We start from the raw sequence: 13,635 nt of genomic DNA, 5'->3' as shown, positions 1-13,635 counted from the left end.
GACTTTTATCACCTATCCATAGTAGAGGGTAGAAGTCTGATTGTTGGGGTCTCATGGCCACTGAGTACAGGGGTCTTTTGATCTCCTCTTCCACTCTTGCTGCGCCTACCCGCTGTGATAGAGACTGAATGGAGCAGTTGTCGCACATGCGAAGTGCTGCTCCATTCGTTTCAACGTATGCGACCGCCACTCACCGGGGGGGGGGGGGGTGCAAGAAACTTACAGTAAGGAAGAGAGGGACACTTTTTCCTTTCCGATCAGTCAGTGCCCCGTGACCGAGAATCTCACATTTCTCATTTGCTCCATGGAACGAGCTGGTGACGTCATCACGAGCTCATTCGCGCTCGGGCAGCCTCGTTGAGAATCGTGTAGCCATCCTTCAGTGTTTCAGATTTCTATGTGATAAACGATCAACGTTTAAACGTAATGAGAAGCTGGCGATCCGACGATTATTTTATGGCGGCTTAAAACGGAACGCCGAGCGATAACCTCACGCTTCGCGCTCGCCGTCCAATCGTTAGCCTGCGTTTAAACCGAACGATTATTGTTCAGTTTTGTTCATTTTAACCATTTTCTGAACTACAGTTTCGTCTAAACGAGGCATCAGCGGTGAAAATCAGAATCGTGCTTAATTAAAATGGTTAATGAATTGAATCGTTTGCGCAGCCCTACCCTGAGAATTTTTTTTTTTCACATTTTTTTTCCCCCCTATCATGGTGATACGATATAACATACAGCAATACAATCCCAATACCCCACTGATGAGCACCAGAAATGGCGGGGAGAACTGAGTATTAACCCTTTACTGGACTAAATCTTGTGTACTGTAACTGGGGTGATAAGCCTGACCCCGTGGACTCTACGGATGTACATTCTGGGCTGCGACCAGCGGCTCTTGCTGCATCCAGGTCTTCGCTCTTTGTGTTGCAGTTGCCCGTGAGTCACAATTCCTGCATACATTAATAATGTTGGCGGAGAACATTTTCTGCTTTTTTTTTTTTCTGCCTTTGGAATTAATTTTAAAGGAGGGCAGTATCCAGCTCAAAAATCCAAGTGCAGCATTCAGGCTGATGAATATCCCCATCAGGAGCAGCTCAAGCATTGCAATTACCCCGCATGGTCCATCCGTCATCCTGCAGGCAGTGTAGATCAGCAGTCATTCCTTCGGATAAGACCGTGCCACGGAGGGATTGATGGAGGCCGCAGCATAACTGGGGAAGGAGAGCGCCTCCTATGATGTAATGTACCTGATGACAGCTATATTGTATGCCTGGGACAAATACTGCTGCTGCCATCAGTGCATTTTGTGTTGCCTTCTGTTCTTTTGTTTATAGCAATTGGCTCAGCTTGCACGAGATCTGAATGGGGAGAGGAGAATAAGCCGCTGCCAGACAGCTCAGTCCCCTCTGGACTGCGGCTTATCTCCCCGAGAACAAGAGGATCAGGCAGGTTAAAATCTAACTACCTGATCTGTATCTCTGCTGTAGATGAGGACCGCACACACATAGATGATCGGCTGCTTCCACTGAAGTCTGCAGGGGCGGCTAATACACCTTAAAGGGAAAGTGTCAGCCAAACCTGCTGTGCAATCTGCATGCATCATGTTGTAGAGCCGGAGGAGCTGAGCGGATTGATATATAGTTTTGCGGGGAAAGATTCGGTAGAACTTGTATTTTATTTACTTAAACCTCTGCACATTCTGAACTGCAGTCCAGTGGGCGGAGCTATCTGCATATGACTGTACAGGTGCAGCTGTCAATCAGTGATAGGACCGCCCACTGGACTGTTCAGCTCAGAATGAGCGGAGGTTTAAATTAATAAAAGTTCTACTAATATTTCCTCATAAACCTATATATCAGTCCGCTCAGCTCCTCCTGCTCTAGAACATGATGCCTGCAGATTGGACAGAAGGTTACAGCTGACAGACTCCCTTTTTAATCAGTTTGGTCAACCAAACAATCATTTTGGCCGACAGCTGTTTTCTCCGACTCTCTCATATACACGAACGTTCAGCTTGGCTGAGTGTTTGTTTAGGGAGGTAAGCCACAGCCTATCTGCTCTGACACCGGCTTGTCTCCCGGGGAGCAAAAGGATCAGGCTTTGAAACTCTGCATCTGGGAACCTTCTTACTCCTGACATCTGTCAGGGAGAAAGTTGAGCCGTCCCCATAGACGTCAGAGGGTCAACAGGTTCAGATTAAAAAACGTGAACGTAGTGTATATTGGGGATTTATTGTTTATGATTAGCTTCAAGAAGTATCCCAGGCATTTACTAGTAATGACCTATCCTCAGGATTCAACCTCAATAGTTGAGCAGTGGGGATCCACCATTCAGGATCCCCTCTGATGAGCCGATCCACTGTCAGTGCAGCCGGGCCAGAAGTAGTCATCGGTGGTCAGGGCTGGAATCGTAAAAGACTGCTTCACTCCCATTGAAATCATTGGGAGCAATGCCTTCTGTTACTCTTCCTGGTGGTGAGAGCCATGAATGAAGCCATTTAATTACAACTCATAATTATGTCCGATCCTGCTGCATTAACATTGGGCTGGCTCTGTGAGCAGGATCAGCTGATCGCCGGGGATCGTGAGCGGAACTGCACCGATCATCAAATGGTGACCTCTCCTCAGGATAGTTTTATACTTGCCAGGCTCCTCTTTTCTGCACTCTCACCCTGGAAAGTCGCAGTCGGTCTGTCAGCGTGGCTTTTTTTTTTTTTTCGTCTTTAGTCAGTGTGTGTGCAGTCCCATAGAAAATAGTGTGTTTACACTGACTAGTGGGCGCTGACGTCCCGGGTGGCAGCACCAGAACAGGGAGCCCAGCAGGTATAAAAAGTACATCCCCAAACTCCTATGAGCATTATAACTTGCTTTATAGTGTTATAGGATGTGAACGGTTACATTTAAGGCCTACAGACACATCCGAGCTCCATCTTTGAACTGGCTGATAACGGCCGGGCCGGATGACTCTGATCTGTGCGGGGCGGCTGAACTTTCCGTTGACAGATGATGACGGAGGAAGTAAAGTTCCTCAGTGCTGAATTTCAATGCCTAAACCTTTGGTTCCCTGAGAGATAAGCCAGCGTAGAGCTGTTTGGTTGCGGCTTATCTCCCTATCACATGAATGGTCAGCCAAGCTGGCCGTCTATGTATGGGGGAAACCGCTGGCAACCGAACGATTGTTCATCTAACAGTTGTTATAGCTACATGGGGGCATTCTTTAGCTTGCGCCATGTTGGATATATCTGACGCATCTTTAGATTCTTCTGTCTGACTCCATACCACCCATTAAACGGCTCAGTTTTCTCCAGTTTTGTGTCAAAGTTTTGGCAAACCATGTTGCTTTTCAGCAAAGCTATGACAACTTCCCATACATACAAAAGTGTGTAAAATCCATCGTAACTGGAAAACTATCGCATTTCGAATAGTAAATATCTCCAATACCTCCCAAATTTCTGACAAGGACTTTAGACAATATCTTGTGGAAAAACAGATTTTGTTTTCCCAACACTTATTTGTCCCGACAAACCCTTCCCTTCTAATTTACAGAGCCGCCTCGCCCAAAATAAAAAGAAAAGCCTTTTTGTCTAGATGGTGGCTGGAGACGGCATCCTCTTAGGCGTATGCCCTTAAGGAGCTCGGCACTTGTGGAGTAGAGTATGCAGTAACAAAGGAGGGCAGACCGGAGAGATGAAAGCGCTGTATTCACTTCTGCGGACTCCGTCCGGAACATACGGTGTACGGAAAAGTCACTTAAAAGATGCTTCGGAGAGAGCAGAGGAGGGAGGCGAGGGTCTCTCCTGTAGAGGGGGGCACATCTCTACATTCATCACTGCATAAATGGAGGCATGAAGAGTTTTATAGATTGGTGTGTATTCCTATAAATGGTTTTGTATGTCGGCTCAATGATAATTTCACCGCGGCAGCTGAATGGCTTCTCCTTTTATCATTGCCTGATTCTGCTTCCCCACAATTATCACATTTATTGTCAGATTCTTGTTGCTTGCACACAGTTTTCTGTTAGTCACAGTAAAATTCATGATCATACGGCTAGTTCTTGGTAAACTATAGGCTAACTGTACACTGCTTAAAGGTGTAGTTCAGTTGTAAACTATCAAAAACCTTTTCTTTTTAGGGTAGGTCGTCAATAGTAGATTGGCGGGAATCCATCAGCAGAGATTCCTGATCAGCTGTGTGTCAGACTTCTGTTCTTCCTCACTGAGCGGGTATCTGCAGGAAGCACACGGCTCTGTTTCCACTGCAGAGGAAAGGCATGGTATTGCAAGTTAATGAAAGCTTGACTTGCAATACCAGTACTGGCCACTGCAGCAAAAACGGCTGTCTGCTTCCTGCATGTATTAGCTCGGTGAATGAGCACACTGACCCATGAGAATAGCTGACTGGCAGGAGTTCCAGGCATTGGACCTCCACCAATCTACTATTGATTACCTGTCCTGAGGAGACTCCATCAATGGTTTAAAACTGGACAACCCCTCTTAAAAGATATCTGATCACCATTTAACTCTTCATCAACGCATTACTTATCTTTTACTAATAAGGGCTGCAGAGCACTGACCTTAAAGGGGTTATCCAGGCAAATCCTAGTGAGCACCCATCCTTGGGATAGATCATGAATCGGTAATCGCTGGGGACCTGCTGACTTCACTCCCATTGAAATCAGTGGGAGCGGGCCTCATATGGCACTTCAGTCTCCAACCCCAATGACTATGTCCAGCCCCGCTGAACTGACAGCAAGCCAGATGATCAGCTGATCGCCGGGGATCCCGAGTGGCGAGTCCTGAGGATAAGTTAGAAATAGTATTTGCCCGGAAAAACCACTTTAAGTTTTGTGGAACTCCTTGACTTATATGGCCAGAGGTCCTTTTACGCTGGCCGAGAGTCATCCAAATGTACTAAGCCCTAATCGAAAAAAATATGTCAATCAGCACTCGTTCACCCACAGTAGATGATTGTCAGCTGTCATTGGTCGGCTGTACAGCTCGCTCTTCAAACGGGGACATGTACAGATGACAAGCGAGTATGCTTCCTAAAAAGCTAATGTCCGCCAACGACAAATTGCTTATTTATTGACTAATCATTGGCCCTTTTCCGCAGACCAATGATCGGACCAACGAATGTTCATGCTCTATAATTGGGCCATGTAAAACGCCTTTTCGTGAGGGTTGCAATTTTTGGCTGTGTTTTTGTATTCTGCCTACCTGGTGAAGCCTTCCAACTTAAGGACCTTTCACAGGGCCTCGTGATTGAACATAAATGTTTGTCCGATGAGGAAACACTGATTCGACAGGGGATCGTAGCTTTTAAGCAAGCTTGTTGACTGCACAGCTCCCCATGTGAACAACAAGATGTTCCAGTTCACCAGCAATATCTACGTACGGTCTAACGATCGTCTGTCTCCATTAGTCGTGTGTCAACACAACGAGCGCCGATCGGCATGCTTTGTCCATCAGTGGTTGTTACAACTTGCTGATTTTTCAGCCAGTGCAAATGGACCTTGATTGGTCGCATGCTAATTGGTTCGACTTAAGACTCTGCCTTCGCAGGGTTAGGGTGCTTTCACATCTGTGCTGCGGATTCCGCTTTCCTTTTCTGTTCAGGGAGCGGGAAAGGGGAATCCCTCGCAACTGAATGCATCTGAACAGCCTCGGGCTGACCCCATTGACTATAATGGGGTCCTTTCGCTTTCCATTCAGCTGCCTTGCTTTTGGGTTTTTCAGCCGGATCTGCGACGGCACCTCCGCCATAGATGTGAAATCGGCCTACCTCTTGTTGCAGGTGGCGCTTTCCCTGCTCCGTCGTTTTGTCTCGTTTTGCTGTTTTTATTTGAATAGTTTTTATTTCTTGAAGCACTCATGTTCCTCGCTAACGCACAGATTCGGCGTGATGTTCTCTTGCTTTTTGTATCTACACAGCACTGTCCTGGTCCAACTGGTGCCTCACGGGGTCGTGTATCCTCGGCCTCCTGTTTATTATCTGCTTCAGGGAGTCCACTGACAAACTGTCTCACCCCAAATACACAATCTGAATGTCTGGGATTATTCAATGTTGTTTTTTCATTTCCAGACTTGTCGTGGCTGAACTGGTGCCTGACGGGATCTAGCTTTCTCAGCTTGCTCTTTATTGTGTGCTTCAGGGAATCCTATGATAGACTCTATCTTGATGTCTTTATATCCGTGTAATGGCCCCAAACGGGCTGAACACTCCGCTCACAGCACAATTGTCTGCTATTGCACAATAGACTGGAGGAAGACGAGCGACACGAGGCCAGCGGTCTGATATTAACAACTAAATAAAATGTCCCGCGTGTGCATTTTACTCCTGATCCTGGAAATCGAGGAGCATCAATTTACCGGAAAAGTCTGCGGCTCTTGCCGGCCGCGGGAGTGATTAATTAAGGTGTAGTATTTTAACATTTTAACGATGAATAGGCAAGAAAACGTTGAGTCTGGTTGCACTTTTTTTTGTAACATGAATAGTTTATCTGTAACACCTTACGTGACGGCGGGGGTATGGGCGGCGTTCGTTAGGAGACGGAATTGTTGATTTTTATACTGAAATGTTTGTTTTACTTTATGTAATAAGAGGATCCAACAGGTGCCCGAAGCGGAGAACTGACTACATCCGGCGTACAAGTGGTCCTTTCACCGATGTGACCTCTGATTAGGTGGCCTTACCATACCAGGGTGTAGAATATATATACCATTGAAGCCTTGTTAACCAGGATATTGTAGCCAGAACCTACTGTGATGGTCGCAGTTTCCGTTACGGATTTACTGCTCTTTTATTTTATTTTTTTAATTGTAGAATTTGTCCGTTAAGTTGACCGTTAGCAGAGATGTTGAAAATGCTAAGGAATTCTTGCAGAACTTTCATTATATGCTCTATTAACACTCATTAACAAAAATAACGCACCAAGAAGGAGTTGTCGTAATCAAATGAAACTTTCTATGTGTGATCTGTAATGATGATAATCCAGTTCTACCTGTTCACTTGTGTCAGACTCTTGGATATTCTGTAGGCTAGTACTTTCCATACCTCCTCTATTCTTCTAATGTTATCACAGGGGCGATGTGTTTTTTGGACGGCCGAAAAACGCATGAACGAGGGAAAGTCGTGATCAAGTCGCGGCTAAATGTCACTTTTTCTCCGCCCATTCACACGGCTGGATGTGGTGTCTAGATGCCGCAGCCTAGAATACCTTCGGGTGTCATAAATTCTTCAACTGACTCAATAGAGCCAGCTGACATAGTTTAGCAGGGCCAGCCACGGCAAAACTCCCTCCCCCTCCCTTTGCCGGCAGCTTCCATAGGCTTCGCTGGGAGTTGCCGGCAGGTCTTGCCCTATTTTTTTGGCCATGATCAATCTTTTGTGGCTGCGTGTAGAATCGGCTGCCAAATTCGGCCGCAGATGTGCTATTTTTTTCGGCCATCGATTTTGTATGGCTAATAGAGATGAGCGAGCATACTCACTAAGGGCAATTAATCGAGCGAGTATTTCCCTTAGCGAGTACCCGCCCGCTCGGAACAAAAGATTCGGGTGTCGGCGGGGAGCGGCAGGGGAGAGCGGGGAGGAACGGAGGGAAGATCTCCCTTCCCCCCCACCCCCCACCCCCCGACCCCGCGCTCCCTCCTGCTTAGTCCTGCAACTCACCGCTTCCCCGCGCCGGCAGCCGAATGTTTTCCTCCGAGTGGGCAGGTACTCGCTAAGGGCAATGCTCGCTCATCTCTAATGGCTAAACATCGACCATCTAAATGAATGAATGCATGAATAGGAATCCAATGCCTCAAGATGGTTGTGATTTTCGGCTGACATTGCGGCAAATTAGCAGTGATGAAACGTTTGTGTGAATAAGGCCTTCGAGTGAAAGGATTTGCTTACTAGGGACAACTATACAATTCAAAGGAGGCTCTAGTACCCTGTTGATCCACCTCTAGCCTGGATACATGATGAGATGCGGGTGGGCACGGTGGTATACCGGCTCAATATATTATCCTGGTGCACATTTGCCACAGATTTTGCAACCAGTCCTATAAATCCTGCAGACTCGTAGGCTGCCAAAGGTAACATCCCAGATGGTCTTATAAATGCTTGATTGGCGATAAATCGGCTGACCAGGCCAAGTGAGTGTGGCAACTTGGGAGAGGCATTCCTTTGACACCCTTGTGTGTGCGGCAGAGCATTATGCTGCTGGAAAACTCCTCTTGGAAGCCACCATGAGGGGAACACATCGCTTTCCTGAACATATCGCTGAGGGCTCCAGACACTAACGTGATCATCAGCTTTCAAACTGGTCCTGGAATCATCGGTAAAGATACGGTTCCAGTCCGTAAAAGTCTAGGTTTCTTGTTCATGACACCACTGTAAATAAAGTCAACGTGTTGGAGTATTAATGGTAGGACACCTAATGGGCACTGTGAGGCCAAATTTCCTTCTGCTAAGCGCCTGGAAATGGTCTGGGCATTGACGGGGGTACTGAAGGTGCCACCGGTGGTTCCAACAACGAAACTGTTGAATCTGTTCATGCTTGGCGGCGGCTCAAACAATCCTCTTGACTGATGGTTTTGTCTGGTGGGCATGGGATGCCTGTTCATCCTGTATGCCCTCACATAACCACTGCGCCCAACACCACCTCACAGCTTGGTCAGAACGGCCTGGATAGCGGGCATTTCATCAAAGCGACAATCATGGTTCTCTCATTCCAATGATTTGTCTCCTCAAAGTATTAACCAGGCAAAATATCTTCAAGGACCTAAAGGCGTCAGGTGGTCAACGATCTCTCAACAAGAGGTTCACCACATAAAAGTAGCCTCTTTTACAACCTCTGATGGTAAGAACCAGTGTCAAATCAGACCGTAACCCTAATCATCTACTTCTATCTGCCTGCAGGCCGAGTTTTGATGCAAAACGATATTCCTATATTGGTGCGTTATTCATTTTTGGGGTTTTTTTTGTCAAATGAGTGTACTTCATAATTAGGCCGTGAAACATATCTGCCTCCTGCAGCAGCGCTATATGTTAACGGGGCAACGTCATTTATTGTTTATACTCCATCATTGGCATGCCACTTACTTCCTTAGATTTGTTTTATGCATTGTTTTATCTGCAGAACTTTTTCGGCTGCTTCCCAACAGTGATTGATGAGAGGCCTCCTGATAGGCTGCTGCTTTACCTGAGACTCCATTACTGTTTTTTCTCTTTAAACCACTTGTAGAAGTCTCCTTCTGTTACACAATCTTTTGGGGGTATTCACTATTAGTATTTTTATGGGGGTTTTTTTTGGTTTTTTGTTTTTAACTTATAACCTTGTTTTTCGGATTCCTTTAGGCCTCCTGCGCACGGGTGGATTTGCATTACGAAATCCGGAGCAGGATTCCGCCTCTGGATTCTGCTGCAAATCCAGTCCATAGCATGCTAGGAGAAAACGTGATTTCCTGCCCAGGAGCAGAAATCAATTGCGGGCTTTGCACAGCTGGCTTTCATTGAAGTCTATGGAAGCCTTCCATCTCACAACCATTCTGCATTTATCATTGCAGAATGGTTGCAGAAACCGTGTCATCGCCATAGCGATGGCGCGGCATCCTCTGTACTGCGAACGTTTGCCGGCGTGTTGACTGGCACAGCAGCAGAGGAGAAGACTATGATGGAGAGGTATGCTGTGGTCACCAGCCGAGCACCAGGTTGAACTTCGCTGCGGGAATCCGGGTTATATCAGGGTATCGGGGTTATAACTGGTTTTGGTAGAAGCAGTCTAATAAATTCAAGAATACTTACTGAATTATAATCCCCATCAGGAACCTACAAGAATAAAGTGGCACCATAATGGTCATTCTCACTACAAGAAATGCATCTTGACCAGCTCGCTCGTGCAGCCTGTTTAGACAGGCAGATCTTCATTGAGAATTGTTCACTTCTCGTTCAGTGTCCACATTTCTATGTAAAACACTGAGCAGGGAGTGTTTAAACATAACGAGAAGTGAACAAGCCAATAATTATTTTATTCCGGCTGAAATTGAGCGCCGAACGAAAAGCAAATGATTCTCATTCGGCGTTGGCTCGCGTTTAAACGGAACGATTATCGTTCACATCCGTTTTTGTAAAAATGATAGTTCAAAAAAATTGTTAAATCTAAACGCACTTTAAGTTGTTTTTTTTTCTAAATCAGAAGACGGGTGGCTGAATGCAGATATGGCAGTTACAATGTGCTCCATACATGCCAACTAAATCCATAAAGGAGTGGAAACGTAAGCAATAGAATGTGAAGTACAACAAAACTTACCTTTAGGCCATTGACACACCCATGTGCTTCGGCCATGGTTTTACATCTGTAATATGGAAGCAAGTCCTAAACTGACTGTGGGTCGTCTTACTCTAATTCAAGAGTCCTGGGATCCACAGTCACAGTGGACACGTTCCTAGCAAAGGCAGAAAAAACATGGCCAAAGTACGCATGTCTGTCACTGCTCTTGGTGTATAAAACCATATGAAATGAGCATAAATAGAGTAAAACGCTTCACAGCACCCCAGTATCGGTAAATATGTCCAAGGGAGAATCTGTTTGAAATCCCCCTTTCAGAGATGACAAATTTTGGGGGTCTCCTGGATGTAGCACCTAAAATGTGCGCAAACATTGTCTGAAATGGCCCAGAACTGTTGATCTTAATGAAAGACCCACTAATGGTGCATGGGGTGAGTCCTACACACTAACCATATTTAGGTTATCTACGCCCCTAAATTGCCCCAAGATTAGTAGAATCCTCCATATAGGTGAATCCACACGGAGATTTGTGCAACTGCCCCATTCACGTGTTGCATCAAACTGGTGGGACAGATGCAGAATTGTCTTCAAACAAATCCGCATGTGAATCCATCCTCTGACGTAAACCTTGACTTATGGGTCTGGCTGTTGTGTCCTGCGCTTGTGACATGACATGGAACCCCTTTGTTTCCATTCCACATAAACAAACCTGCGATGTGCGTATTTCAATGGCTTGTATTGTGCAATACTGCATTAGATCATACAAGGTCATTACTGAGTCTGGTTATTCATATATCCAAGGAACATTGAACAAGTCCAAGAGGGCTCGAAACGGCCTCACAGCAATATAGTCATTGGTAAATTGGTAGAGGCTACAAAGTGTTTTGCTGTTCTCCACATACAGCAGAACTTTGTCCTGCATGTGGGGGACTTTTTTCATGGAACAGAATTCCGCAACACGGCAGAATGTGCCACTGGGGAAACCCGCACCAAAACCCACATCTTAATGCAGATTTTGATGCAGAATTCAGCCATATTCACTTCTGCATAAATATCTGCAGTTTAGACATGCAGATTTTTTAGCACAAAATTTTCTGTATGACGGCAGCCTGTTGTGGGATAATTCCACCCATGTTAAAGGTCCCTTACACAGCCCGAATGGGCAGACTAATGTTCTTGTCCATTCATCTGGCAATGTAAAACTATGCTCATTCTTCAGATGATTGCATCTTTTGTGCAGCCAAAAAACTCCCCAGCATCCGTTGCACATCTCCCCGCATGAAATGCATTGGGATAAACAATTGCAATTGCCATCCTACATTCCCAATGCAAACGGCATCAACCTGTGTAAAGGCCATTCTCAACGGGCACCAATCCTGTTGATCGCACTTGTCAAATGTGTGCTCTCCGCCTTTGTGAAGGGGCCTTAAGACTCCCAGGGAACGTGGTCTTGACAGTAAAATGTTCAGTCATTGCCTCCCCTATTCTTTCAGTAAGGCTGCTTTAACACCTGCGTTGGGATTCCGTTTTTCTGCTGAGTTTGGAAAGCAAGAAAGGGGAATCCCTGCGGCTGGACGGAACTGAACTGAACTGCGCCGGTGGACCCCATTGACTAGAATTGGGTCCACACGGCTTTTGGGCGGAGGAAAAAGCGCTACATACAGCACTTTTTTCCTCCAGTATTTCCAGCCGCATATGTGACGGAACCTCTGGCCGACGGTTCTGATGCAGATGTGAAACCATCCTAAGGGGATCCTGGATGTTTGCTGTTTATGACCAGGTTGCATGGTGCAGAAACCTTGTATATAGTTGATAACTGTTTCCTAAATGTGTAGGATAAATGGGCCATGATGTCATGTATCTTATGCACTTACTAATTAGTGATGCGCCATTATCTACCGTCTTGCACAATAGGTCACTACGCCGAAGGACCAATGATCCCAACACTGTCACTGTGTCCCAATGACATCTAATCTTCAGGGTTATGTGGGGCTGTGACTCTATGTGGCATTATTTTTGTCTTATACTTTACTCCATGCTGCTAATATTCCGGGGGGAACGCTGAGAGATTCCCGGAGGTTCTCGTCTGTTTCTAGGTAATTTAGTGGCATTGTACTTTAATCTCTGTATATAACTGTGTGATCTGGAATAAAGTTGTTTACTGTCTAATGTACTATTAACCTGCTCACCGCTAGGACTGTCAGGTAACCCCTTTTTATAACTATTTTTTTCTTTTTAATGTGAAATAAACATTTTAAATATTTTTTTGTATGTTTTCGTTATTTCCTGGGAAAAAAAAGTTTCTACCATGTTCTCTGTTCTATATAACTAAAACTGGGCTGCTGAGTAAGATATAATGCATCGGGCAGCGCAGCCCAGTCTCATGAGCAGGAATACTTACCACTATACTAACGAGGACAAAACTGTATCTGCATCGGGCAGCTCAGCCCAGTCTCATGAGCAGGGGTACTTACTACTATACTAAGGGTGCCTGCACACGAACGGAATTTCCAGCGCGTTATTTTAGGCACATTATCTGCCCCAGACCGCAGCCAATATACTCCTATGAGGATCCGCAGTTGTCCCCAGATGGACGGATTTGTATCGCGTTTTTTCACGCGCTTGAAAAAATCTGCGACCTGTTCTAATTTGGGTCGGATTCTGCGCGTGAAGCCTCCAATACAAGTGAATGGGTGCGTTTTTTCATGCAGTACATCCGCAGTGCAGCTGCGGATGGAGTCACTGGTTGCTATGACTACAGGAAGTAGGCATGGTAGGAGGCGTCCCAACACACAGCAGAGCTTCACAGGCAAATTTGTAGAGGGAGATAGGTAGTATTTCTTGCCAATGCAGGATGTAAGAATGCAAAATCTGTAGTAATGAATTCGGCCGCCTGCAGACGAGCGGGTCGGATCCAGCGGCGAGAATTCTCGCCGTGGGACCCGACCCTAGAGCCTGCAGTGACGAGCGCATACTCACCCGCGCCTGGCGGCCCCGGCTCTTTCACAGCCGGCGCATGCGCGGACCGTAGCAGGCGGCTGGGTGAGTGCGAGCCCCGCACAAAAATAGGACATGCCGCGGTTTGTTTGCCGCACGAGATTTTGCGCGGCCAAACCGCGGCCGTCTGTATAGGATTGCGTATTGTAATGTACTCCTATGCAGACTTTCAGCGGCGGAAATCCCGTGGGAAATACCGCCGTGGGATTTCCGCCCGTGTGCAGGCGGCCTTCCTCTTGTGAATTTTTTTGCAGTGACTGAAATAAAGTCACGCTGGAGAAGCGCCTGAAAAAAGTTACATGGATCAACCATGTCCACAAAGACATCTGCTCACCGGGTGAAAGCATGTTGCCAGAATAATTTAAC

The 13,635-nt window shown here is 46.2% G+C and overlaps 1 protein-coding gene across 2 annotated transcripts in view; it reads left to right on the top strand.

Annotated features, from left to right (window-relative positions):
• Positions 1 to 12,535, top strand: part of SLC49A4 (solute carrier family 49 member 4) — a 42,225-nt gene extending 29,690 nt beyond the window's left edge. Inside the window, exon 9 of one of the 2 annotated variants that reach the window (XM_066575327.1) lies at positions 6,081 to 12,535. In XM_066575327.1, the coding sequence (XP_066431424.1) occupies positions 6,081 to 6,196 (116 nt within the window). In that variant the 3' untranslated portion in view covers positions 6,197 to 12,535. The other variant, XM_066575328.1, reaches the window with a different exon arrangement.
• The last annotated feature ends 1,100 nt before the right edge of the window (positions 12,536 to 13,635 follow it).

The sequence above is a fragment of the Eleutherodactylus coqui genome, chromosome 8, assembly GCF_035609145.1.
Source record: "Eleutherodactylus coqui strain aEleCoq1 chromosome 8, aEleCoq1.hap1, whole genome shotgun sequence".
Taxonomy (NCBI): domain Eukaryota; kingdom Metazoa; phylum Chordata; class Amphibia; order Anura; family Eleutherodactylidae; genus Eleutherodactylus; species Eleutherodactylus coqui.
The sequence above is the reverse complement of the archived record's forward strand: the minus strand, read 5'-3'. Positions and strand labels throughout refer to the sequence as shown.